The sequence below is a fragment of the Pogona vitticeps genome, chromosome 1, assembly GCF_051106095.1.
Source record: "Pogona vitticeps strain Pit_001003342236 chromosome 1, PviZW2.1, whole genome shotgun sequence".
Taxonomy (NCBI): Eukaryota; Metazoa; Chordata; class Lepidosauria; order Squamata; family Agamidae; genus Pogona; species Pogona vitticeps.
The window spans coordinates 78,276,565-78,303,317 of record NC_135783.1 but is presented as its reverse complement, the minus strand read 5'-3'; the positions used below and the strand labels follow the sequence as shown (position 1 = coordinate 78,303,317).

At 41.6% G+C, this 26,753-nt stretch overlaps 1 protein-coding gene across 21 annotated transcripts in view; it reads right to left on the bottom strand.

The window, feature by feature from the left end:
* Nucleotides 1-824: 824 nt before the first annotated feature.
* HIVEP2 (HIVEP zinc finger 2) overlaps nt 825-26,753 on the bottom strand; it is a 170,723-nt gene continuing 144,794 nt past the window's right edge. For all 21 annotated transcript variants that reach the window (XM_020813758.3, XM_078383301.1, XM_072995917.2 and 18 more), the window contains 6 exons: nt 20,296-25,822; nt 18,682-18,836; nt 13,780-13,955; nt 10,190-10,291; nt 8,653-9,554; nt 825-3,375 (listed from right to left, as the gene is read on the bottom strand). In XM_020813758.3, the coding sequence (XP_020669417.3) occupies nt 2,569-3,375; nt 8,653-9,554; nt 10,190-10,291; nt 13,780-13,955; nt 18,682-18,836; nt 20,296-25,416 (7,263 nt within the window). In that variant the 5' untranslated portion in view covers nt 25,417-25,822 and the 3' untranslated portion in view covers nt 825-2,568. The remainder of the gene's footprint in view (nt 3,376-8,652; nt 9,555-10,189; nt 10,292-13,779; nt 13,956-18,681; nt 18,837-20,295; nt 25,823-26,753) is intronic.

Sequence of the window (26,753 nt, the reverse complement as noted above, 5' to 3'; positions counted from 1 at the left end):
CAGGAAAATAGCGATATATCACTTACATTTAAAAACAAAATTAGATCAGTGGGTACCAAGAAACAGGATGGAAAATGAATAGATTTATGAGGTGGCACATGTAGCTTACAGAAGTGCTCCAAATAGCAAGATATGAACCAATTGAATTCAGTGGTATATATACCATGTGACTATACATACATACAAATATATTGATACAGAAAAAGGAAAACAAAATCAATTCAAATGGTCTGTGTGATTAGGCCATTGGTTTCCATTGCCTCTTTGCTATTTATTTTACCTTTAAATACCTTGACTACAATGCAAAACATTCAACTGAATTAACTATGTGCCGGTTATAGCACTGAAACAAGTGTAGATTAATTCACGCAGATCTGTCATGTTGTTTACAAACAAGAAGGCTGCTACAGACTCATATCTGTGAAAGATCTGATTATGTGAGATGCTGAGCTAATGATTTGCAGAGAATTTTCTCTCAAAAATATGCAATGGATATCACATTTTCTGGCAAAAGCCTACGTATCGTTTAGTAAATGATAAACAGCCAAAGTGTCCAGTTTGGGTTTTTTTTAAAAAAGTTAATTATGCCAAATTAGCATATTATGGGCAGAATCAGTGTAATATCAGGTTATGCCCCACTATAGAACATGCAGCTCAATCCCACTATACAGCACACAGCCCAATCTTCATCTGAAAGCGAATCCAATTCAGTCTAAACATTTACACCAAAGTATAGCACACAGATGACTCCAGCCTTTAAAAGTTTCACTGGCAGTTTGGAAAGGAGAAACTCAAAACACAGCATGAAAACTAGACACTAGATATATAATGTAACTGTATATTTATTTCTTTTTTAAAGAACACTCCTTAAATGTATTGCAATTCAATATACAAACGTGTTTTCACAGAATTATAATCCACTAAATAGCACAGAATATAACTCAGATCTTTGTTGACCCAGGTGTAGATGTGTATATTTGGAGGGCATCCAATCATACCTTCCAATATATAAGCAATGGTTCCTCCCAGTCTTCTCCCAAGACAATAAAATACTATAAATGCCCTAAATGTTGAAGGATATCTTTACTTTGCCCACTGACCTTTCCTCTTTGAAAGACATGCAGATACAACCATTTTCCTTCCAGCAACCATTTTTGCTTGCGCTAAATGCCTCTCTGTTGTTTTGGTGTCAAGAGATGTTAGTGAGCATATATGCATCTTCTACACCCTTCCTGTCATCTACCATAAAACCTCTGCAAGTGAAATAACTTGGCAATATGACTAAGCTCCTTGCTATTGGAGACCCTTTGATTCTAGTATGCAGTGCCCAGCACTGACTGTCAAGGTACCGGGCCAGCCGATAACCAAGATCTATCTAGCCATATGTACTTCCTCTTCTCAGATGAAAACCTGATTCCTCTATAGTCAAGGTTAAGGGAGCCAGAGTTCCATCCATTAAAAAAAGAGAAAAAAGAAAAAGAAAAGAAAGACATTTTGATAATGATATGTGGTGACCTATTGCCTGATCCTGCTTCCATTTAAGTCAAGTTCACAATGTCCCTTGACTTCACTTGGAACAGGATGAAGCCTCTAAACGTTCAAACATCCATATGAAATTGCACCAGTTTTTGAATTCGCATATATTTACATGGGGTGGAATGTTTTCCCATATTCTTTAAAGGAGCATATAGATCAACATGTTCACATAAGACCAAATTTTTAATATATTTATAACGGTTTTTATAAAGCTTTGAAAAAACTCACAATAGCACATGGTTTTACTTTAATGCTTTACGGTACTATCTTTTTAAAATCACAACCAGCACTTTAAGTTATAGTCGATCCAGCAAACAAGAGACAAAAAAAATACAAGAGTTAAGAATGGACTGATACATCCTTTTATCTTATTTCTTTTAACTAATGCATAAGTGCAGGATAAGATAAGATGCTCTAGTTTAAATATCTTGTTTACAATATACATTTTTGTTCTAATAATGCAACAGTAAATCCCATGCTTCACATAGAAAAGCAATCCGCAACATTAAGAAAAAATGTACAATTTATGAAACAAAGTAAATAAATATTAGTATTACAGAATCAGAGCTGTACATAAAAGCTGTTCAGTTTTAATCATATAAAAATATTTTAGTGCAACCTCACATATATATTGATGCTTTTTTTGTTTTTTGCTTTACATCATTTAGGTCAAAGTGTCCCCAAAAGGAAAGAAATTACATTTATTACAAAGCAGATACACAAATTCTAAAATATGTACAAAGTACTGCTAAAAAATGCTTATAAGAATATAAGCAAAAGTAAAGAAAAGGCACAAACACCTGTACAGGTTAAAAGTACCAGACCCAATAAGAATTTTGAAATTTCATTTGGTCAGGCTCATGATGACTCGTAGTTTTACTCAATTCTTTTGATATAACAAAAGTATACATAATAGCAAACTACTGTAACTTAGAACCAGCATGCTATGAAGTTGAAGACTTCCTTCTATCACTAAGGGCGATAAAGGGGGCGGGAGTAAACACATGTATTAAAGTCTTCACACATTGTAAATCACTGCAGTTTGCTTTTTTCGGAGGGTGGGTCTTTCCTTTCCTGTGTGCTTGATGGGGAATCTTTCCTACGAGGATAACCTAACTGTCTGACATCCACACTGCTTTTGCTATAAAAGGTGGAATGAGATAACGCCGTCTGTGATGTACCCAAAAGGTCCTGTTCGCCACTGTGCAAGTCAGGGCTGGTGGCTGAGGCACAGGCCAGGCCTGGCTCAGAGCCACTAAAGTGTTTCATGCTCAAAGGTGCACTTTCCGAGGGCGTCTGTGGAGGCTCAGGATCCCTCTGTGGCAGCTCTGTCCTGTGTAGAACCTCCTCGGGGGCAATGCGGAGAGAGGCTATGGCTTTCGTACAAGTCTGGATGTTCTCCTCCTGCTCCCTCTCGACCCCGCCTTCTTCCGAAGGGCTCTTCCTCATGGATCGCAACTGAGCAGGCAGTGCACACTTGGTGTGCAAAGTGGGAGGGCAGGTGCGTTTCTCGTGGGACTTTGCAATGACACATGGCTCATTAGTCATGGCTTCAGAAGCTGCTCTTTTCTTCTCGCCAGAGCCCTCTTTCGAGAGGGACAAAATGGACGGAGGATGTAGACCAGACAGGGCTGCCGGGATTGAATGGACCATCTGGATGCCCCCAATGGGCATCATGGGGATGGGTGCACGGAGCTGTTGCTGGGAGTGTAAGGGAAGGTGACTAAAGACATAGTCAGTAGGACCTTCAGGATACAGGCTAGGTCCATGATGCTCCAGAATTCCTTTTTCTCCAGGCATACTGAAATAGGACCCCTGGAACAGGCCTGGTCTTGAACTCTGCAAGCAGAAAGAGAAATTAAAAATCAGACGACCACACAACATCAATAGCACACTGTTCTATTTAGGGGTTGGGGGAATATACTGTAAAGTATTTTTGTCACCCACATTAATTGACAATAGAGATGGGCACAAATCACAAAAATGTTGATTCATTTTGATTCATGATTTGTCAAGGAAAATGAATCACAAATTATGCATTTACGTATTATTTCTGATGAATTGATGAATCAATTTGTCAATTTATTTATTTATTTATTTGATTTATTTGATTTATGCCCCACCCATCTGGTCTAAAAGACCACTCTAGGTGGCTTCATGTTTTAGAACCCTATAAAGTGCCCCCCCAAACCTAGAAACACCAAATTTGCAGGGAGGCTTCCCATGACTCTCTCTTACAAGTCCTGCAAGTTTGGTCAAGTTTGGGTTTTAGACGACCAAGTTATACATCCACAAGGAAGGTCCCTCAGGAAAATTGCCCCTAGGCACCTAGACACCATTTTTTTTCTTTTTTTTTCTTTTTTTTATTCTTTTTTTATTCTTTTTTTTTTTTTTAGACACCAAAATCACAGAGAAGCATCTACAGACTCTTCTTTACAATCCCTCCAGGTTTGGTGAAGATTAGGTTTTAGACATCCATGTTATATACACACAAGTTGGGTCCCCCCAGGAAAGTGCCCTTTAGCAGCGGGCTTAGGGAAACCCAAACTTCACCAAACATGGAAAGACTGGAGAGGAGAGTCAGAGGAAGCAACTCTGTGATTATGGTGTCTCAAGATGCCGGGGACAATTTTCCTGGGGTAGGCTCCTTGTGGCTATATACCATATTTTTCCATGTATAAATACACACTTTTTCCTAAAATAATTAGAGGAAAATTTGAGGGTCGTTTTATACACGGAAGGAGGCAGTCGCACACATGCTAAGGTGCTTCTTGCTGCTGCCGCCACCTCATGGCTTGTCCCCTCCAACAGTTGAGGCAGCAGCAGCAGGAGGAGGTGGAGACGGAGGTGAAGGAGGATTCACACACACTTGGGCGCCTCTTGCTGCTGCCTCCCCTGCCTGGCCGATCACCACCTCCAGTGGGACTGACGGGCTCAGCTCACGTCGCAGTCTTGGCCCCTCCGGTGGTGGAGGCAGCAGGAGGCAAAGGCAAACAAGCACTCTCTCGCGCTTGGGCACCTCTTCCTGCTGCCACCTTCGGATCACCTCCTTCAGCGATCATCTCCTTAGGGTAGGGGACAAGGCGGCGAGGTGAGCTGGAGGTGAGCCCCGGCAATCGCAGTGGAGGAGCTGATCGAGTAGGCAGCAGAGGCAGCAGCAGCAGAAGACGGAGGTGGAGGAACAGCTGCCCATTAACTGCTCCTCCACCTCCATTAAGGGTCAACATTAAGGGGTCGTTTTATACATTGGTGGGGTCTTATACACAGAAAAATACGGTAACTCAAATGTCTGAAACCCAAACTTCACCAAATGTGTAGGCCTTGTAGAGGAAAGTCAGGGGAAGCTTTTCTGCAAATTTGGTTGTTTCTCTAGGTGAAGAACACAAAGAGGATTTAATAAAAGGAGTTTTTCAGCACATGACGCTTTCCTCCCATAACTCATGAGGTTAACTTAAATTCTCCTGAACAGGAAAGCCTCTCATGGAGGGATGTGGGCAACACCCCCACTTGATTTTGTTTGGCCTGCTGCCAGTACTGCTGAATTTTGCTCAAGAGATGCCAATTTTTAAAAATAGCACGGATTTACTCTCCCATGCTGCTTTTTGAGGGCAGGTAAAAAGAACTATCTGAACACAGCATCTGCTCGAAGAATGCGGATGGGCACTCAAGAAGCTCTAACGAAATGTTTCCTGGTTTCTCCATAAAACAATATAATTTCAGGTTTTTACTCAATCATAGGCTGAGTCAAGGGTGGCTCTCCAAGTATTGCTGGATTCCCCTTAGCCTAGCAGCAAAGGAAATGGTAAGGAATTTTGGGAACTGTGGTATAGCAACATCAGGGGGGTTACATATTCCCCAATCCTGTGATAAACAAAGATGGCCCTGGATTAGCATAAATTCTTGACTCATCTTTATTTCATCTCAGGATGATGGGCGCAAACTAAGTCCCAACCACTGTTTCCACAATGTGCCATATTAAAGTGCCCTGTAACTCTGAGTAAAGAGCCACTGGATAAAGAAAGTAAGAATCTGTGGCTGCACCACCTTGACATTCTACCATCTGAGAAAACCAGGCTTCATGATTTGGGACAGTGCTGCTATATTGGATATGTGTGTGGGTCATAGCTACCAAGTCTTTGGAAGGCTGGATGATGTCTGAGAGAACCCTGAAGGAAAAAGACATAAACTCTGGATGTAGGTGCATTGTTGCATCTCAATTAGGAGCCTGGCTTCCCTAAACATGAAATTTGGGGCCCTTGACTGAGGCACCAGAATTGTGTAGCTGGTACCTGGGTCAGATGCATGTCCTGCACATTTCATGTTTGGAGAAGATGGGGAGAGCAGCAAACAACCTTCTTGGTTTTGTCAATGAAGTTTCAGACAGCACAAAGTATCCTTCCTGCAGTAGTATCCTACAGTTCTGTTCATTTTATAATTTTATATTATTTTTTCTATCATCACACATTTTATGTTCCAACATTGCTATTCTTCGGCATCCAGATTCTATTCTTTCGTTCCACAGGGAAAGATGTAAACAGTAGACAACAATACAGAAGGATGATAAAGGGTCTTGTCTGAAGGCAGGTGCATATTCTTGGAGAGATCCTGACATTTCCATCCTGGTTTGCCCTTCTCTCATGATATCATGGTTTCCTTGTAACAGGAGGTAAATTATTTTCTGCACTCTACCACTCAAGACTGCCAGGGGCTCAACAAACTGAAGCTCTTTTCATATGCAGATTTTTCAGTATATAAAAAAGGAGGAAATCAGGGAGAAGATTGGTATCCTACACTAGAACTGAGTTTTTAGAACTAGATTTATATATTCAAAGATTTTATTTCATTCATTCATTCATTCATTCATTCATTCAGAAGCATGTTGTCACACAAGTCCATAGTTGTTGCCTAAAGTGCTGACCAGATGTCTCACACCCCATCTGCTCTTAGTGAGAATTTTAAAAGGGAAAGGTTCCCCTTGACAATTTTGTCCAGTCATCTCTGACTCTAGGCAGCAGTGCTCATCTCCGTTTCCAACACATAGAGCTATCGTTTGTCCACAGACAATCCTCCATGGTCATGTGGCCAGCGTGACTAGACACAGAATGCTGTTTACCTTCCCACCAAGGCGGTACATATTTATCTACTCGCATTTTTGCATTTTGCATGCTTTCGAACCGCTAGGTTGGTGGGAGTTGGGACAAGCGATGGGGGCTCACTCCGTTGTGTGGATTCGATCTTACGACTGCAGGTCTTCTGACCTTGCAGCACAGAGGCTTCAGCGGTTTAACCCATAGCGTCACCATGTCCCTTTAGTGAGAATTTAGCTTGTACCAAAATGAACTGATGTGGCCAATCATCTGGAAGGCTAGTTGGGAAGGGAAGGGAATGCAACTGAGCAATAAATAGAAAGAATGAAAATAGTGCACTCAGATGCAGCTCTTGTAACTAAAATCACTATATTCTTCAAGCTAGACCTGAAACAAATGAGACATTACAGATACACTATGAAAATGGAAAGGTACTTTTCCCTTTAGTGACAGGAGATTAAATTTCTTACAGAAAACTCTTGAAATGCAGGAGGATACATTATATGCTTCAGTGTATGCATTCAAGATGTTGTGCCTTTGTTTGCTCATGAATCAGCACAGCCCCCGTTTTAGTCTTACATAATCACTCCCCATTGCCTGGTGTAGTGGAATTGTAGAGTGCCAAGGAAGATTTTTTCCAGCATGAGGAAATAAAGATGTTACAAAGATTAATAATGGTTAAAGAGTGATTTTTTTTTGACAGTCATATATAGAGATTGAGGTATTTGTATACGAATACGAATACCCCTGCACAGATGGACATAATGAGGGTCCAGTTCCATGGGGTCAGACGGTCCACTCACTGATCTGCCATGGGCGCAGGCACCACGGAGCCTTCCAATGGCTCCGGAGATCACGTTTGGCGAGCCACTCTTCGACCTAGCAGAGAGGATTGTTGTCCTGCCTCCTACCAGGAGTGGTGAGCCGAACATGATCTCCAGAGCCATTGGAAGGCTCTGCGGCGCCCATGGTGGATCAGTGAGTGGACCGCCTGGCCCCATGGAGCTGGACCCTCATTATGTCCACCTGTGCGGGGATATTTGTATTCGAATACAAATGCCCCCATCTCTAGTCATATCTGGTCAAAAGCAGAAAAAGAAATTAGTTTTGTTGGAAACTGCTTGAACTTGTCATATCTACAAAGCAGCACAGGATAAATACTGTGTACTCCTGGATTCATCCCTAAGTCTGGATGCCCAGGTCTTGCCAGTGGCCAGGAGTGCAGCTAAACTGGTGCACCAGCTGCACCCATTCGTTGAGATGTCAGATTTGGCTACAGTGACACATGCCTTAGTTACATCCCATTTGGATCCCAATTGGATTACTGTAACACGCTCTATGTGGGGCTGACTTTGAAGACGGTTCGGAAACTTTAGCTGGTGCAAAACTCTACAGCCAGACTACTGACTGGGGCCAGCTACAGGGAGCATACAATGCACCTGTTACAAGAACTGCACTTGCTACCAGTCCGTTTCCGGGCCCAATTCAAAGTGCTAGTCATTACCTATAATGCCCTATACAGCTTGGGTCCAGGCTACCTGAAGGACCGTATTTTCCTATATGTGCCTTCTCGGCAATTAAGATCAGCAGAGGAGGCCCTCCTCTTAGTCCCATTGCCAGCATAAGCACAGTTGATGGGGAAACGGGAGAGGGCCTTCTCTGTGGCGGCTCCCAGGCTATGGAATGCTCTCCCTTGGGAGATCAGGATGGCCCTTTCCCTGTTATCCTTTTTTTAAAAAAGCTAAAGACCCATCTCTTTGGGCAGGCTTTTAACAATTATAACTGAATCCCTGAACACCATTTTAGCAGATAATTTTAATCTTTTCCATGTTTCCATGTTTTAATCTTTTAATTTTATTTTATATCATATATTGTTTCATTTGTCTTTTTAATATTGAACTTATTGTATTTTAATTGTGTGAATTTTAATGCTGTGAGTCGCCTTGGGTCCCTTTGTTGGGAGAAATGCGGCATACAAATAAAACTACAAAAATATATACAGCACAGGTTCCATTTCTTTTTGACTTACCGATTGTCCCAGTGGAACTGACTCAGACTGTAAATACTGGCCCATGGGCAATGATGGGTTATGGTACAAGCCTCTTCGGGGTGACACTGCTCTAACTGAGGCCATGTACCTTCTTTCTCTTCGTGGAGACAGGTCCCTTCTGCAAGACGTGTCTTTTCCTGGTGACATTGGTCTCCTCGGTGACAACTGGCGCCTTGGTGACACATCTCTCCGTGGTGATAATTCTCTCCTCAGTACAGCTTCCTTCCTTGGTGAAAGATGTCTGATGGGGGAAATCTCTCTTCTTGGTGATAAGTGCCTTCTAGGTGACAGATCTCCTTTGGGCATCAAATACCTCTTTGGTGAATTATCTCTATAGGGTGAAGAATCGTAACCAGGTGAGGACTGTCGGCTTGAAGATGAAAAATCTCTAGGAGATGAATTTGACTCGAAAGAAACCATGTAGTCTTCCTCCATGCAACTGGGTATGTCAAGCCTATCTTTGTCAGGTTCTGAATCTGTACTTTTGTTTTGAAAAAAACTCTGATATTCTGTCATCTGCGAATCATCACAAGAGTCACTGGGTGTTAGGAGCTGAGTTACCTGAATGCTAGGTAAAGTGACCAAATAACTGATCAAGGAGGAATGTCCTACTGAACTGTCAGGAGAACCTCCATAAGACGCAGAAGCAGCATTCACAGATAATGAGGAGAATCGAGGGGGCTGGGGACTCGTGCTTCTTGACCTTGTTTTGGGAGTAGAGTCTCCAAGAGTATCATCAAAATCATCATCTTCATCATCATCATCATCATTGTCTTCCCCATCTTCCCCATCAGATTCCTCAGCATCAGAGAACTGGTGTTCAGCCGATGTGCCAGTCATGTTGCTCTTCTCAACTTCAGGGTGCGTGTCTTCCATATTTTCTATAACAAATGAGGAAAGTCAACACAATATGGGCCAGAGCTGTATTTTCAGATCTCAATGGGACTTTTGAACAAAACCATATAAAACTGTATTTAGCCCAATTACTTGATACCTTAAAAATTAGCCTGCATTGCAACCATGTAGCCTAAATAAAAGACATCCTACCACCACCCAATAAAATTAGGAGCTGGGATTCTTATGTGCCTGAAGAATGTACCAAACTGGCCATCCTAGAAGTTCATTTCCCCCCCCGGGGGGGGGGTTACACTTCTTTTTCTTGATCATGCACTAAATTCTTACCTCCAAGTACGTGCAGCTTGAACAGGCCTTACAGTATGTCCAGTACAAAATCTGTTCATACTATTTGAGGATGTGTTTGTGTGTCAGACCCTGTGTTCACTTGAACCAAATTCATGGTTCACAGGGAGCAGAAGACACTTCCCAGTAAAGAAAACCCTCAACTTAATAAGCCTCAAGTGAACATGTCAAGACTATTTTCAATGCTTGGTGTTGACGTGAGTAAACCTTTAAGAAATTCTTAACATAGCCTCCCTTGTCAGCAAGTGATAAAGTGCAATGAGTCATTTGCATACTGCAAAGGCCTCTGCAGTTCAAAAAATTCAGAGCAACATACCTGCTTCTTCTGTTTCAGCATCATCCACAGATGTCATTGATACCCCCAGCTCCAGGCATTTTTTCATGTGAGCCTTAGATTTCATATGTTTTGTCAGATTTCCTGCAGAAAGTTACAAAGATGACAGTAATTAGATGCCACCAGTGCAGAAATCTCCTATTCCCATCTAGGGTTTCTTTGTTATTGTTGTTTTACTTCCATCTGGATGAGACAGGAAACAAGGAAACTAGATGGACAGATAGCACAGGGTCATTCAACTGAAACGTCACTGTAGCAAGAGTAATTTCATATAATTGCATATGTATTCGTAGGACTGTCTTTCTTCACAGCTTCGCTCTGATGGCCATGACTGCTGAGCTTATTATCTTCATTTTGCTATGCCACTCACACGTCCCAACCTCATGACTGTGATTAATTACTGCTGGTATTTAATTATTATTATCATCATCATTATCCATGAATGACTACTTGAAGTGTGCACCGGAAAAGGATTGCCTCTTCAGTTGTCTGCATCAGGTCAAAATATCAAAGCCTGCCACTGCGCAGGAAAGGGGAAAGAAAAAATCCTAATCCATAGAGACTCCACTCAGTGTTGGAAGACAAGAAGCAAATGTTCATCTTGGCAGTACATTTGGTCTGCAAACTTATGGCCCCTCAGAAGATATCACAGCAGACCTAAGATATTGGAAGTAGGCCTCCATATGAACAGAGAAAATCTCCATCCCAAATACTCCTTGTCATTATGGAAGCCTCCCTTATCTTTATTCCTCTACTGTCAATATTCCAGTGGAGGATGGGATCAAGAAAAATGTATTAGGGCTACATTCAGAGAGGCCTTGGATCCATAGCTATTCTGTTGCCCTGACACGTGCCTCCAAGAACCCAGAAACAATGCCAGCCCTGGAGTTAGCATAGCGATTCCTCCCATCCTTGTTGTTGATTGGACTAATTTTCAAGCAGTTGAAAATAATGAAAAAGTCAAAAATTCTCTCTCCCATTCTGAGCTGGAAAGGCACAAGCAAACTGTTTCTTCCTCTGGCCACCATAGGCCTGCTCTGCTTGTGATTCAAAATATCTGGACACTGCCCACCCCTGCTATATTGCACAAGCTACCAAGGGCTGTAATCTACTTCATCATATAAATTACTCTGTAAGGCTTAAGAAGATAATTTCGTAAAAACATCATAAATTTACAGATTTAAAGGTGTTACACGCCTTTGTTCCTTTTGCCACAACAGCATGGCTAGGCTTTGGCAAGTAGTTACTGAAACACAGTTAATAACCTCATGTGCTGAATAACTGAGTACATAAACAAATATATCTGTTCCTTGATCCTTGCCTCTGTTTACAAATGTTTGCTGTTTATTCACTTTGTTCATTGTTCAAAGTAACACTAGAACTATGTAATCTAGAACTGGAGGTAGCCTTTAAGCATTTTAGCTATCATTGTTATTTATTCATTTATTTTGCTACCTTAACATAGGGAGTAATTTCCTGGAGAAGACAACCTACTCTCTCCATGAAGATTCTCTACCTGATTTGGAATGCTTTCTTGACTGAATGGAGGACCTCATGAGAGGAGAGCAATAATGAAGGTTAGCCTGCTCTTTCCTCCTTGTGTATTTATTTCCTCAACTTTGCTAAAGACTGAAATTAATAAGGCTAAGGATAGTTCTTAAAGGCTTCAAAGACCACCATTTTCAATTGAGCAATCCAACAGCTCTCTTCTCTCTGGTCTTCTTTGAAAATACAAACAGAGCGAGAGAGAGAGAGAATGCATTCTGCACCATATGAGACTTCTAAACCATATTTCAGACAAGTGACATAAAGTGCATTATGATATGTTATCAAAGGCTTTCACGGCCAGAATCCAAGGGTTGTTGTAGGTTTTCAGGTTGTTTGGCCATGTTCTGGAAGTTTTTCTTCCTAACGTTTCACCAGTCTCTGTGGCCGGCATCTTCAGAAGACAGGAGCTAGAACTCTATCTGCATAATTGTGCATTATAATAGTTCAACTAAGAGTTCTCTGTTGCATTTAGAGTGGCAAAATATCCTTAAATTGAAGCTGTCACAATTCTGCTTGTTTCCTGGCCCTGCTAAATGCAGATTTTTGGGGTCACCAGCATACTGAAACACTGAGTTGGAAATACTGGAGAACTGCTTCAGGAGGGATGTATAGATGTTAAAATGCCCTGGGCACAAAACAGAAATTCACATCTCCCTATGGATACATACAGCAAAAGGTAGTACAGCAGGGACTCAGGAGCTACCTTTGACAAATAAATGGCATAGGAACTGTGAAAAATATTTTTATGGACTTTCCATTTTTAACTGTCACCAAACAGATTTGATGGTGCGCAAGCATTCCCAACCTCTGTCTTTCATATGTGTTAGACTACAACTCCTATTAGCCTCACCACACATGCCCAAGGCGAACTCTAATCTGCCATATCAAAAGGCAGTATGAGGTCCCAGAGTATCAACAAGGTCACATTCCTCCTTCCAACTGCTAGATCAAGAGAAAGAGCTATGAAGACAGTGAGTTTCTGCTAACTGTGCTCTCCAATCTGTAGGCTAGCCAGATGTTGGGAGCTTGATTCCCCACTGTGTCTTCTTGACAGGGAGTGGACTTGATGATCCATAGGATCCCTTCCAACCTCTGCAGGTATGATTATTTGTTTCTTGTGCAGAACACGCTATGCACACACACCCAAGCACAAGCACGCACACGCACGCACGCACGCACGCACACACACACACACACACACACACAGACACACACACACACACACACACACACACACAGACACAGAGACACACAGTCAGCCAAAGGAAAGTTATAGCAATATAACAGCCACAAGAAATAGCATATGGGCTTGCTTAGCATTAGAATGAAGAATTAAGGCATGTTTAAGGCAAACTGATTCCTTCTTTTAAAAAAAAGGTGTGCCCATTGAAAGACAAATTGGATCCCACTGAATGCCTTCAACTGATGCTCAGAAGCTTCTCTCCAGCCTCTGCTAGGCTGGTGAGTACATGGGAATATGAGCTATCAGATCTCAATACATAATTAATGTGACTGTGGATGGGGTGGCTCACCCAGAGTCTGTGGATCTGTGCATTATTTATAAATGTGAAACTGACGCACCATAAAGGCAGGCCAGGAATTTCTCTGCCCTACAGCTAATGTTCTTCTTCTGCAGTGTGCCACTGCAAATGTACAATCCCCTGATTTAATTAATACTTCCACCATAACATTTTGAGCACAGAAGTAATATTTGCCAAGGCAGTTTTTATGCCACGACATTTCCTTTGCAGACAGATGGGCTGGGTAGAAGCCCATATTTCTTAATTAAGTTATACGAAGTGGCTCTCCATCTCACATAAATCCTTGAGTCACTTAGATAAATTAGGTAAAAGTTACATTTCATGAAGCCCCATTTTCATAAATAAAATCACCTTGCCCTAAGAAACACTTCCTTTGCAGATGGAAAGATGGATGGCAGAGAGCCAAGAACAGCCACCCACCCACCCACCCACCCACACTCACACACACACACACACACACACTCCACAAGAGTGACTGTGTACCTTTTGTTTTGAAGGCAAAATTACACAACTTGCATATATAAGGCCGGACGTCAGTATGAGTGCGGATATGTTTTTTTAGCATACTTGGCTTCTTGCAACGAATCCCACATTCTTCACAAATATACTTTCCACGTCCACGTCCTCTGACATAAACATAATCCTCATTGGATTTATACCTATTAAAAGAAAGGCAATGTGAAAATTAGGTACAGGAGTCTGAATCCACATCCACAGCTAGCAGCTATATTAGGTTAGACCACATCCAGTCGCTACTGCACATTATTCCATGAAAGAAATGAAGACAATTTGTACGAATGGCACATTTGCAGGATATGGCCCATGATGTAATTGCTTCACAATTTTTTGTTTTCTGTATGCCATGTATTATTGTCATTGCTGCTGCTTATTCATTTATGTAATTTTGTTTTTTTCCTACAATGTTCTCAAGACAGTGTATGTGATTTCCTCATTTCCACTTTATCCTCACAACAGTCCTGTGAGGTAGTTAGGCTTAGAGTGTGTGATCCCCAAAGGGCATCCAGAGAGTTTCGTGGTCCAGGGGGCATTTGACACCAAGAACTTCTGGCTTCTTGTCCAACTCTCTAATTACTACACCTAACTGCTTCCTATGAATATTATAATACATTTGAGGAATATTCACTGTTCGTATCGTTACATTAAATGGGAAGTTGGTAAGTGACAATTTCTGCTTCCAGGTCTTGTTAAGTAGCAAGTAAAACATGCAAACATATGCAAATCTGGTCTTACTTCATCAATAACCTTTTGTAAGAAAAGGTTAGCAGCTATTTAAAGGGCACACAATGTAGAAACAGAGACAATCTGGACAGCATACCAGTAATAATAGAGTTTTCACTTAAGATAAGGATTTCAAAAGTTCTCCAGTTTCATGAAGCCTTTCTGTCTAGTAAAGCACTGCTTCTGACATTATTTCTACACCACTGGAGATTTACTGAACTGATAAAAATGAAAAACCAAGTCCACATGGTCAGATTGTTGTGTAATTAGTCAGACGTTATGACTAGGGTTGTGTCAGTTACTATATGTATTGGGAAAATAAATTGGGAAGCAACGTTCTTGTTGGCACCTTCTTCTGATAGCCTTCTTCCTACTAACAGCATGGTTTTCTTCAAAGTCACTCTTCAGAAAGAGGAGTGGGGGCTGCCATGTTAAGAAAATGCTACTTCTTTTGCTATCTGCTTCCACAAGGTCCTGAAGTGAAACAAAAGAGGCACTGGCATTTTGACTAATTTATGGATCTTTAAGCCACACTATGGCATTTCAACCTCCTATAAATTTGATTTTTCCTACATGATTTGTCCAAATCCTCTTGCCATTAACAGCTGCAAAGTCTGTATTTCAACTATTTTCATCTGAATCATTCTACCTATCAGCAGCCAATCCTTCAGAATGGCACCAGTTAGAAAACATGTGTTGCCAAAGAACAGCAAGTAAGCCTAACAAAGAATGCAAATTCATTATCCACTTTACTCTAAGTAAATATGTTTATAAAAGCATAGACCATTAGAAAGATTTTTGTTTTGTCTTGTCTTGTTTTTGTTTCTTAGTTTGCTTTGCACAATTCCCAGACTCCACCACATGGCACTACTACTGCCTATTCTGATTCTAATTTATGGCAACCCTTTTCAGTTTTCCAGGTAGAGAATATTCAGATACTGTATGGTTTACCATTCCCTTCTTCTGAGGGTGCCCTCAGACTCTACACCTTTTACCCGAGGCCACATAAGCTGGCTCTAATTCCTGGAGGCACAGTGGGGAATTGAGCTCCTTACCTCTGGCTGCACAACTAGATACCAAAATCACAGAATGATGGGTCACCAGAAAACCTAACCAAATTCAAGGCAGAGCAACTGACAAGGAAAAGGACAAATCTTCTCTGTTGGGGGAAGCCATGCCCACATGCAAAGACAACACTATGCAGTCGAACAGATCCAGGTTTCTCCTTCCACAAGCCTTGTCATATACAAAAGCAGGGCATTAGAGCTCTCTTGGGAACCAGCTGTTGGTAATGCCTGCCAGATCCTTGTCAAACATTTCCTGCAACAGGCTGGGCTCCAGTTTCAGGAGGGATAGGCCCAAATACCTTTCGCAAGGGCTCTTTTAGCCAGAAAGCAACAGGGAGAGATCTCATTTGTTCCTCGCATAAGAGGCCCCTAATGCCTCCCTGACTGGATCTTCCTTCCAGATCTTCTTCTGGTTACACGTCTGGCTGAGGAGGGTAGTCCTGTATCCAGCTTTGCACTGCTTTCCTCATACAGGCTGTCTGTCTAGATGACCCCCCCTATTCAGGGTGTTAAAAATAACCACCCTTTCATATTCTGACATTCCCCATTTTTGTTTTTAAGGCTACAAGGACACAACTTTGTTAAAATTCATAGGAGTCAGGATATGGCTTATGAAATTTACTACTGCCTCCCCCCCCCCCCCCAGACACACACACATAAATAAACTGGTACATGTCACTTGAAATCCAAATATGAAACAACTGGCATATCACAGATGGCACAGCTAGTTGGAGACACAGAGGTGCTTCAGAGGGTCCAGAGGGCCTACTTCTGTGCACTCCCACCATGAAATGAGAGGGAAAGCAGAGCTCGACTGAGGCTATTGGCAATCCCTTCACATCCAGCTCCTGAGCCTGTTTATGGGGATAGATCATCACCTCAATGTACTGGGCACATATGGGTAAATACAGTGGTATCCTGATGTGACTTCTTTCTATCTTTGGTGGAAATGGCAAATTATGTTTCCTATAAATTAGAAGCAGAAATGTCTAACTCCCTCCCATCACAAGTGAAGCTTGGGAGACTGTTTTGTTACTTTGTTCTCATGACGGCAAATCACAGTCCCAATGCTGCCAATTTATATATCTTTAATATAGCAATATACTATGAAAAAATCAAGGAAATAAAGTAATGCCATACACACTGAAGGTGCCAGAAAAAGCATACAGATTTACTTAAATTTTTGTGCATATTTGGTAGTGAGGTACAATTATAAAGACATTTTTGGAAGTTACATGGGAAACGACTCGCCTATCCCTCAAGTTATCCTTCTAAATTATATAGTGAAGTGATTTAATAAGAAACAGAAGGTGCTGGTGGGAAATGTCTTGACTGCAGCTAAAACAGCAAGCACTTGAGATTCTAGGATATTAGGAAGGATATATGTTTAAGGAATGGTGTAGAAACATCTAGCCTGGATAGACTAAAGAATAAATGGCTGCTACTGAACACATACAGATAGGAATAGCAAAGGGTGAACATTCATTTTAAAAGAGGAATCACGTGGCTTTTAAAAACAAACTAGAATCAAAATCAATCCTGTCAACTCTTTAAAGTCTGGCCTATTTATTCAGTGTTATCAAAATAGATCTGAATAGTGTGCTTATTATCTTGCATCTAAGTATTTTCACCAGGCTACCTTATATAATAACAACAAGAAGGAGGATTTGAAGGAATGGCTTTAGTTATATGTTCTATATTATACTGGCTGAAATCCAAAAGTAAGTTGCAACTTGAGTAGGCCAAGTGAATCAAAGGATATTATGGAAGCCTCGCCAAATCCCCCCTTATTCAAATGGCCTATTCTTGTTGTGACTTACTACTGGATTTCATCCACTGACTTTGTATGGTTTAATAAATCAGTAGTATGTATTTTTCTACTGTTTGCAATATAGACATTTAATCCTATTAAGGATTAAGGTTAAACTTTCATCATGATGATGATGATGTAGTAGTAGTAGTAGTAGTAGTAATAGTAACAACAACAACAACAACAACAACAACAACTACAACAACAACTGTACAATTTCTTTGCAAAACCTCATAACAATGGCAAAGAACCAAAATTATTTACATGGGCTCAATGGGGCTTCAGATTTATTTTCCTAGTATAGCAACCTGCCCTTATTCTGAGGATGATACTTAAATGAAATATCCCGAGCTTCTGATGATGTCAGATGAACAGGAGATAGGCAAGTTCAGATAAAAATAATCTAGAGTACAATGTATTCTCAAAGGCTTTCATGGCTGGGATCTGATGGTTGCTGTGGGTTTTTTGGGCTCTTTGGCCATGTTCTGAGGTTGTTCTTCCTGACGTTTCACCAGTCTCTGTGGCCGGCATCTTCAGAGGACTGGAGTAGGAACTCTGTCCATGTTCTGTTGCTGTTTGGTGGATAGTTGAGTATAGCTGTGGGAACAGCTTTTGTCCCTTTTTGGAGATAGGGTGATCAGCGTGTTATTGTTGTGGATGTATTGTTGTGATAAGGGGGAGAGATTATCTGTCACTGTGGTTGATGGGATTCTTTAGCTGGTCTTTTTTGTGCAATGAAAAAAGACCAGCTAAAGAAACCCATCAACCACAGTGACAGATAATCTCTCCCCCCTATCACAACAATAAATCCACAACAAAAAAAATGCTGATCACCCTATCTCCAAAAAAGGACAAAAGCTGTTCCCACAGCTATAAATACTCAACAGTCCAACAAACAGCAACAGAGCATGGACAGATTTCCTACTCCAGTCCTCTGAAGATGCCGGCCACAGAGACTGGTGAAACATCAGGAAGAATAACCTCAGAACATGGCCAAAGAGCCCAAAAAACCCACAGCAACAATCTAGAGTACCATTGAGCAATTTCCTTTCTTTTCCTTTCTCCACAAATTCAAGATGATATGTACAGACATCTGAGCAACCACCCATCTGGGCACTGAGCAGATCCATCTAACTGGCAACATTAGGTGAATTCAAGACAATATCCCAGAACCTAGCAGAAGCACCTTGCATCACCCCAAAGAGCTCATCAGAGCATCTCCATAAAAATGACAAGACACATGTCGTATTTCCCAACAAGTTTTCTTACCCTCCTTCAAAAATTTTAATTCTCATTGGCTCAGTTTGTTTGGCTGCTATATCTTTATCTCCATGGCTGTCTCCTTTAATTCTTTCTTTGATAACATTCCCTACTGCTTTCTTTTCAAACTTGCCGCCAAATACAAAGAATGGCTCTTGTTTCATCTGTGAAATGGAGAAAGAAACACAACAGAGTCACTAATTGCTGACAATTTTGAAACACAGAATTAATGTAACAAATGTAAGCAGAGTAACTGCATTGTACCATGTTGATACAAATGCTTTTGGATATACATAAACCATACACCTTAGTCAGAATCGGGAAACCAATTAATCTGACCCTTTGACTTTGCAAATAAATAAATGAGATCAGCAACAGACAGAATAGAAAAGTTTGTGAAGTGCCTGTAAGCACAACACCACATTATGCCATCATATATACAAACAAAAATAAAGATAAAGAAGACTTACTAGGGTGATCAAAACCAGTCAACTGCTAGCACTGGGATTTCAAGCCACAGTCTGTGCAAAGCCATCTGGCCCATCAGGGTTGGTGTGGTTAAGACACACTAGTTTTCTCTGCCTACAGTTCAAAAGGCAGTGATGTGGCAAAAAAAACACCCAGGCCCAACTGCCTTTGGTCTCCCCAACCCACGGCATCAGGTACTCAACCATTGCTATAACATCCTGGGTACAACTAAATGTTCCAACTGGGAGGAATAATGGCATAGTCTACATCAGGGTTGGAAAAATAATATTTCGGCTTGAACAGGATTGTCACTTACAATGCTTAAAAATTAAAAACCAAAGGCTTGGTTAGAATTTGGACATTTTTTTCCAGCTATGATCTGCTCTATTGCTTTATAATTCTGAGAGCATACAATTGATAAATGCAGATTGTCATCCACATGATGGGTAACAGGTAGACCCCTGGACAATTTGAATGTATTCATGTTTTAGCCAAAAATCATCATCATCTGCCATCTGAATAAGATGAAAATGAAAGTATAGACATGTGAAATTAAGGTCGGTAAACAACATTAAGTTCGTCATCCGGAAGTATCATGTTATCTAAAGAAACAACAGTTTAAAAAAATATTGCTCATAGTATGACATACTTATTATTTTGAAATTTTTAATTAGCTTTGCAATTAGCTCCATTGCATCAAAATTATTTTAAAAACCCAGAAGTTCCAAGTACACTGTTTGACACAATGTGAAATATTAGTTACTTTTAATTTATTTTAACGCTTTCTTACAAGCTGGTTGGGATGCAACACTTTCCTCTGTTAAGAGTGATTTTAGAACAATTTCTGTGAATGAATATACAGTATTCAGAAAGCATTGGAAATCCACAGAGCTTTTTCAGAACATGAGAAGAATGCTATGTTCTTGTTATCTCTTGTTTATAGATCTTTTTGTGAAAACCTTGGCAATAGCTATTCCAAAATAATGTACAGTATTTATTACTCTACAGAATAAAAACTAGTCTAAAACCATACACTGGTAAGTTTTGGATGCCCTGCACTTTGCTGGATAATGTCACATCTAAACTTTAAATAAGCACACAGAGAGAGGACCATACACACAGAGAGAGGGAGATATTTAGGAACATATTAATTACCTGAGCAAACTGTTTCCAAGCACTTGATGAGGTCAATTTCCCCGTTCCAGGCCTATGCATTGGAGACAATGTATAAATTTCTGTACTGTTCCTCTGCTTGGATCGCAGGAGTGCAAGGGTAATCTTTGTACTCAGTCCTGATGGGTTGGGGTTACATGAACTAATGCACCATGAAGCATAAACAGAAGATTTCAGGGTTGCTTGTTGAACAAAACTGGGTTTTGTGTAGTTTAAGAAACACCAACTCACAGTTGTGGTGGTGCGCAAACTAGGGTACTGTAGCATTTGCTGGATATCAGCAAGATCTGTCAAGAGAATTGTCGAGGTCACTGCTTTCCCACTTGGTTGGGATGCCATCTGAACCAACATACCAAAGGGCATTCTCTCTTGTCTTGACTGGTCTTCTGTCTGATTTTCCCCTAAAGGCAACAAAGGTCTCTGTGGGCTTAAACTCATATCTGAGGCTGTTTCATCAACATCCAGTTCTTCAGGTGACTCTCTACCTTCAGAAGTGCCACTAGACTTTTGCCCTGGTGAAGCAGAGTCAAAACTGGGAAGCTTTTCCCTGTTCAGTGGGGAAGATTCAGCGGCAGTAGATGGCAAATCTTGAGATGAAGAGGACGATAATGGGGAAGAAGGCAAGGTGGACGGCACATTTTCCTTTGGCTCAGTAGTACAGCTTTGCCTAACCAACTGAGGTTTTTGTGGCCTGGGAAAACTTTTCTTTATGTTTGAGCTGGTGAGTTCTACAGCACTTAGCTCCTCGACAATCTGTCCATACATTTTTTCATCCTTGACTCTCTTTTGCTGTTTAGTCTCCATAAAGAGTTCCAAGCTGCTGGCTGGTGAAAGCATTCGCTTGTTTCCACCTAGGGTTGAAGCAGTGTCTGAACCAGAGGTCAAGCACAACGGGATGGAGGAGTCCAAGTTAAGTGACAGGGTCTGTGGTACCTTCCACAAAGGATATTTTTCCAACCTTCCATGTTGGCCTAACATCTGTGCTATATTAAATCCTATTCCATGCATGGTTGCACTTGTTGCTAATGTCCTTTGGGAAAGAGTCTCGTCTACTTTGCAAATGACAATAGCTGGGCTGCTGCTCTGAGCAAGGATCTGGGAAATGCTTGTGTACATAACACTACCATAGGATGGCACATGAGTCTGGATCCGAACAGGAACAACTGTGCCTGGTAATGATCGAGCAGACCCAATATTCTGGGTTTCAAAATCTACCTGTAGCTGCTGCTCAGAAGAGGTATCTGTTGATTTAATGCTACAATCTGGCTGGTATGTTGCAAGTGCATTTGTAGAATATTCCCCAGATGTTCCTGAGTAACGCTGGTAAGTTTGCTCTTTCGTATGTACATAATCAGCAGTTTTCTTTCGAATATGCTCCTGAGCATATTCCAGATGGTAGCCTGGGTGACTCTCTGTTGGGAAAGGTTGCTTTGAGTAAGATTTTTGAAGCTGCTGTACAAAATGATGCTGAAAGTGGGTCTGTGAAAGTTCTGAAGGCCACAAAGGCTGAGATGGCAAATGGACCATGCAGACAGCTGGGTATGGAAACTGCAACAGAGTGTTGTGCATGGGGAGAAAGGGAACCTTTTCTTGTAAAGCAAACAGATGCTGCTGTTCTGCTGAATATTTGCTTGGTATATAAGATGCTTGCGGAATGGAGGGATGGGGAAGTGGGGATAAGCTGGTGCTATGGGGTGGACAAGAACCTGTAGCTTGTTTTCCAGAGTCATCTGACTGTACACAAGAGGGGGAGTGGGGCCATGTGACTAGAGAAGACCGGAGACTGCCATGCCCATGTTCCATTTGCTCTTGTTTTATATTTTGTTCTATGCTTGAGTCAGTCTGGGAGATCTCTGGGGAACCACTGAAGGAAGCCTGGCGCACCAAAAAGCATTTCTTCCTTTCTCTTGCGGGAGATAAAACGACAGGAGGTGCTCCTGCAGCAGAGGCATGTGACAGATTCCCATAATCAAAGGATTTACTTCGTATCTCTGGAATTTCTGCAGGGTGAGGGCATGGCATCTGTTCCGATGAACAACGTCTCATCTCTTTCTGTTGGTGATGCCCTGGGACGGAAAGTGAGTAAGCACCAGCTGGGACGGTTAAAAACTCAGACTGTTTACCAAACTCGTCCTGTTTGGTTGATGTAATGAACTTGATACTCTCTTCCCTTTCAAAGGACATTGAAAAACTTGAACTGTGGGACAAATTACTCTCTTGGCTGGGACTCCGGGAAAGGCTCGTCCCCGTGGACTCAAAGCTAGACTCGCCAGAGGAATGCTCCAAGTCTGCAAGCCGCAAGCGCTTTTTCTTGGGTGGGAGCTTTTCAGCTGGGAGTTGAGAAAGGGTTTCACTCCTCTGTGGCCACTGAAATTCTTCCGCTGCCTTCTCGGGCTCTTTCGTGGGGATTTCCTTCTCCCTCTCAGGTTTGTCAGGCTCTTCGGTGACACGAATCTCAGGTACCTGTATATTATGCTGGCGAACAAGCCTGGGCTGCATATGATATGGCTGGGAAGAAGGCAGCTTGCTAACACTGTCAGCATTTTCGGTCTGCTGGACCCTATCTGGGCTCATTGGAGACTCTGCAAGCTCATTGTCACAGGCTTCCGACGATAAATAAAGTTTATCCTGTTGGCAAGCGGCAAGCTCTGTAGACTCAGATCTTTCAAACGAGTTTGGCCGGCTTAATGAGTTTGTGTGCTGAATGACAGAAATTACATTCCCTTTTCTACTCAGAGATTCCGCAGTCTTTTCTTGGTCAGCAGTTAAGGAAAATTCTTCTATACTTGTGACTGGGCTGCCTGACTGCAGATGGGGTCTACAGATTTCAAAGTGGTCTGGGTGAGAATGAACAGAACTGTCATGGCTTTGAAGAATATATCCACTTCTTGGTCCTTCCTGCACTTGGGATTTAGGATCAAAATCAGGTGTCATAGGGCTACCAGTAGAACCACTGTATAGTGACGGAGTGTCTTCCTCGTCACCCACACTCTTCTGGATTCTCCGCTTCCTGTTTTCAAATATAATGCCATAGGTAGAAGAAACTGCCTGCAACTGTGTGGGTGATTCAGTAAAACATTCTCCTCCTTGCTTTGATCCACTCAGACCTGATGTTTCTCTATAGTTTTGTTTCAGGGCCCCATAATCTTCCCATTTTCTGTAATGCTTTCCAGTGGGATCTCCTTCATAAAACTTCTTCTCCCTCATGCTTGGCCCTTTTTCTCCTGCACTTGATCTGCTGAAAGCAACCATCATGTTCTTTCCCATTCTCCCATGGTACTCTGAATCCGAGTGTCCTTCTTGTAATGATGGCAACTCAAAAGCTGCTTGTCTTATTAACATTCGCTGGTGGGGTGTTCCTATTGCCTCAGGATAAAACACATCATCAGAACCAGTCATCCTTTCGTCAAATGAATGGCTTCCTCTTAGAGCTGATGGGACATTCAAATTGGTTGCAGATGATGTTGGCATGGAGTTGCTCCGAATAAGTGGGTTTGTATCTGCTGGAGGTTCCAGAAGGAGAGAAGTATTGCTTGGGAGGCCTCCTGAATAAAGACTCAGTTCATCTTTGATGGTTGATGTGACCATCTGAGACTGTCTGGATTCTGTACTGCTATCAATAAAGACTTGGCTACTTTTTATAGTGCTCATTTTACTAGGATCAATTAGTGCTTCTTTGTTGGGAGACATTCGCTCTTCTAGCATCTTGATGTCTAACCTAGGGCTTACAAGGGGTTGTGGTTCTACCTTGCCTTTTCTGCTCATGGAGCTAAGATCTTGATTGGCTGTCGCTAGTGGTTGTGCAGTCCTTTGATTAATCCTATAGAACTTGCCAAAGATGATTTCTTCATAAGACTTTGCATTGGTATTTGGTGGACTTATTTGTTGCTCTGCACTTTCTGACCGTGAAAAATAACCGGAATCAGTGCTTCCTTTGCTATGCGGGCTCAAGAGATTTAATGACTGCTCAGAATCTTGCCCTTTCTTCTCAGACAGTCTTAGTGCAAGTCGTTGCTTAACTGTGTGTGAGTCATCACACTTGGTACTTAAGGGGTTTTGCAGATTGTCAGGCCCAATGTGCTGGGTGCTTTCACATAACTGCATGCCACTTCTAGGGATAATCAAAATAGGGACTTTCATTGGGCCTCCCAAGGATTCCTCTATGGACGAGTGCAAGCCACTTCTGCTAGTAATGTCCAATGGAATCTGCGGAACTGGGCTCAGTTTATCAGAACTTTCAACCAGTAATGAAGTCTCCTCATCAGTATCTGTACTCTGCTCCCCATCTGAATGTATGTCAGCTTCCACATCAATGAAACTGGCGTCCAGGTCCAATTTAGAGACAGCTGACTCTGTGAAAGGTACTAATCCTGCTTTAATTGCATGGGCATGTGATTTCCTGTGCTTGTACAAATTGCTCTTTGTCTTAAACGAGAATCCACAAGGAACACAAGGGTATGGACGTTCCCCAGTGTGGGATCTAATATGTTTCTTAAGTACACTAGGTTTGGCACAAGCCCTGCTACAGTAAGGGCAAATGTATTTCCCAGGCTTTTTGGGTTTATGTTCTTTTTTATGACTATCTTCTGGCTGTTGCTCTAGAGACTTCTGAGAATACTGGCTATAAGCAGGGTTCAGGCTCGAAATTTTCTTTCTGGAGAAACTGCCACTGTGGCCATGTACATGAAATGGAAATAAGTCCTCAGAGGCAACTGGTTGCAGATGGCCAGGGAACTGCCATTTATGGCCTTCTAGGCTCTGGTGTGGCTTCAGGCTGTGCAGGTATCCTTGTGGTAAAGAATGTGGAGGGAAAGAAAGTGAAGGTTGACACGAGTAGGGACTTGGAAGGTGCTGTGGGTATTGCTTGTCTGTGGTGTGTTGGGTAGAATCACTTGGTGATGCTAACTTCCCAGAACTAAAAAGTTGTGCCGGCGCAGGACTTTCTATGTGTTCAGGATCAATTTGTGCCTGTCCTTCCAGGCTGCCCATCGCATTCATTTTAACATTAGCTGAATGTTCTTGCCTCCATCTACTTGGTATTTTAGCTGTTTCACCAGGCCTTGAGGTAGTGTTTTGCCCTACAGCTGTATCTCCAGAGTCCATTTTGTCACACAAGGTCTTCTAAGTGTTAGTCCACTTGAGAGCTGTACAGGCACATGAAGTGTATCCAGTGCTGTGCTTTTTTTTTCTTTTTAAGGTTTGGTTGCTCCCATTTCCCCAGAGCTGTTCCACATTCACAGACTTTTCTTTCCCTGTGGAACTCTCCACACAGTAGTCTTATAGGCATTAGATCTTTTGCAGCTTTATGCTAAGAAGTAATTGTCACACCATTCTGTTCATGGCAGGAAATGTCTCTGAACAGTTTATTATACATCTGTCAAAACTCGCTTAGGTATTTGAATGTTATCCATGGTTATTAAGGGTTCAGACGAAGAATGATTCCCAGGGATATAATTGCTCAGCCACTAAAGCAGAGTTCTAGACATTCGTCCCAAAAAGATGCAGCTGCCTGCAAGACAGTAAAAGATAAAATAGAAATCAAATGTATTTTAAATAAACAAACAAACAAACACATAAAAAATGTAACTAATTTTTAAGAGACAAAGCAAAAATGATGATGGTCAAGTCACTTCTGACTTATTATGGTAAACCAAATAATTTTTTCAGATGTTCAAGAAATGGCTTAAATATTGCCATTCCCCAGTAAGTTACCATGACTGAGCAGAGATTTGAACCCAGGTTTTATGAGGCCTAATCCAAAACTATCTGCTACATCACACTGGCCAGACCTAGTATTATTGGGGCTACTTGGTTTTTTTTAAAATTGGATTTCTACCCTATCAGTGCTTTCCCCCATTATTTTCCAATGAAACAAACTACATGAGTGACATTACTGTTCCTTGGTTTTCCTTGTGCCACTTTATAACCACTGTTTACAGAAATGAAAAACATCACAATGGCCAAAACCCTGTTGGTCACTTAGGCATGAGTGCATAAAATTTCATAAGTCACTGAGCTGAACTACTGGGAACGACCAAAAGGCCTGAGCACCAGGCACATGTTCAGTAATACAACTGGTGTCTTATCAGTTAGTGGCAATTTGCCACAGCAAGTCACACAATTTACCTTATTCACGTGTACATCAACAGCAGGACTCTGGTCAATATGATAATATAGCTCCACAAGTATGCATTTTACAAGATTTTACCAAGATTACATGAGAGCCTACTGTTTTGGTGGCAGCAGTGCAAGCCTCATAATGTTGGTTTCAGGAACACTAAATCTAAATCTCTGTTTACTCACAAACAGACATTCTACCTTTCTGAGGGCAGGTCCCAATATTATTAAAGCACCAGAACATACCAAATAAAAAGTCAATTGAAATATTCTGAAGTTTTGCACAAAAATGAAAAAAAATTGGCACAAATTGTTTAAAAATC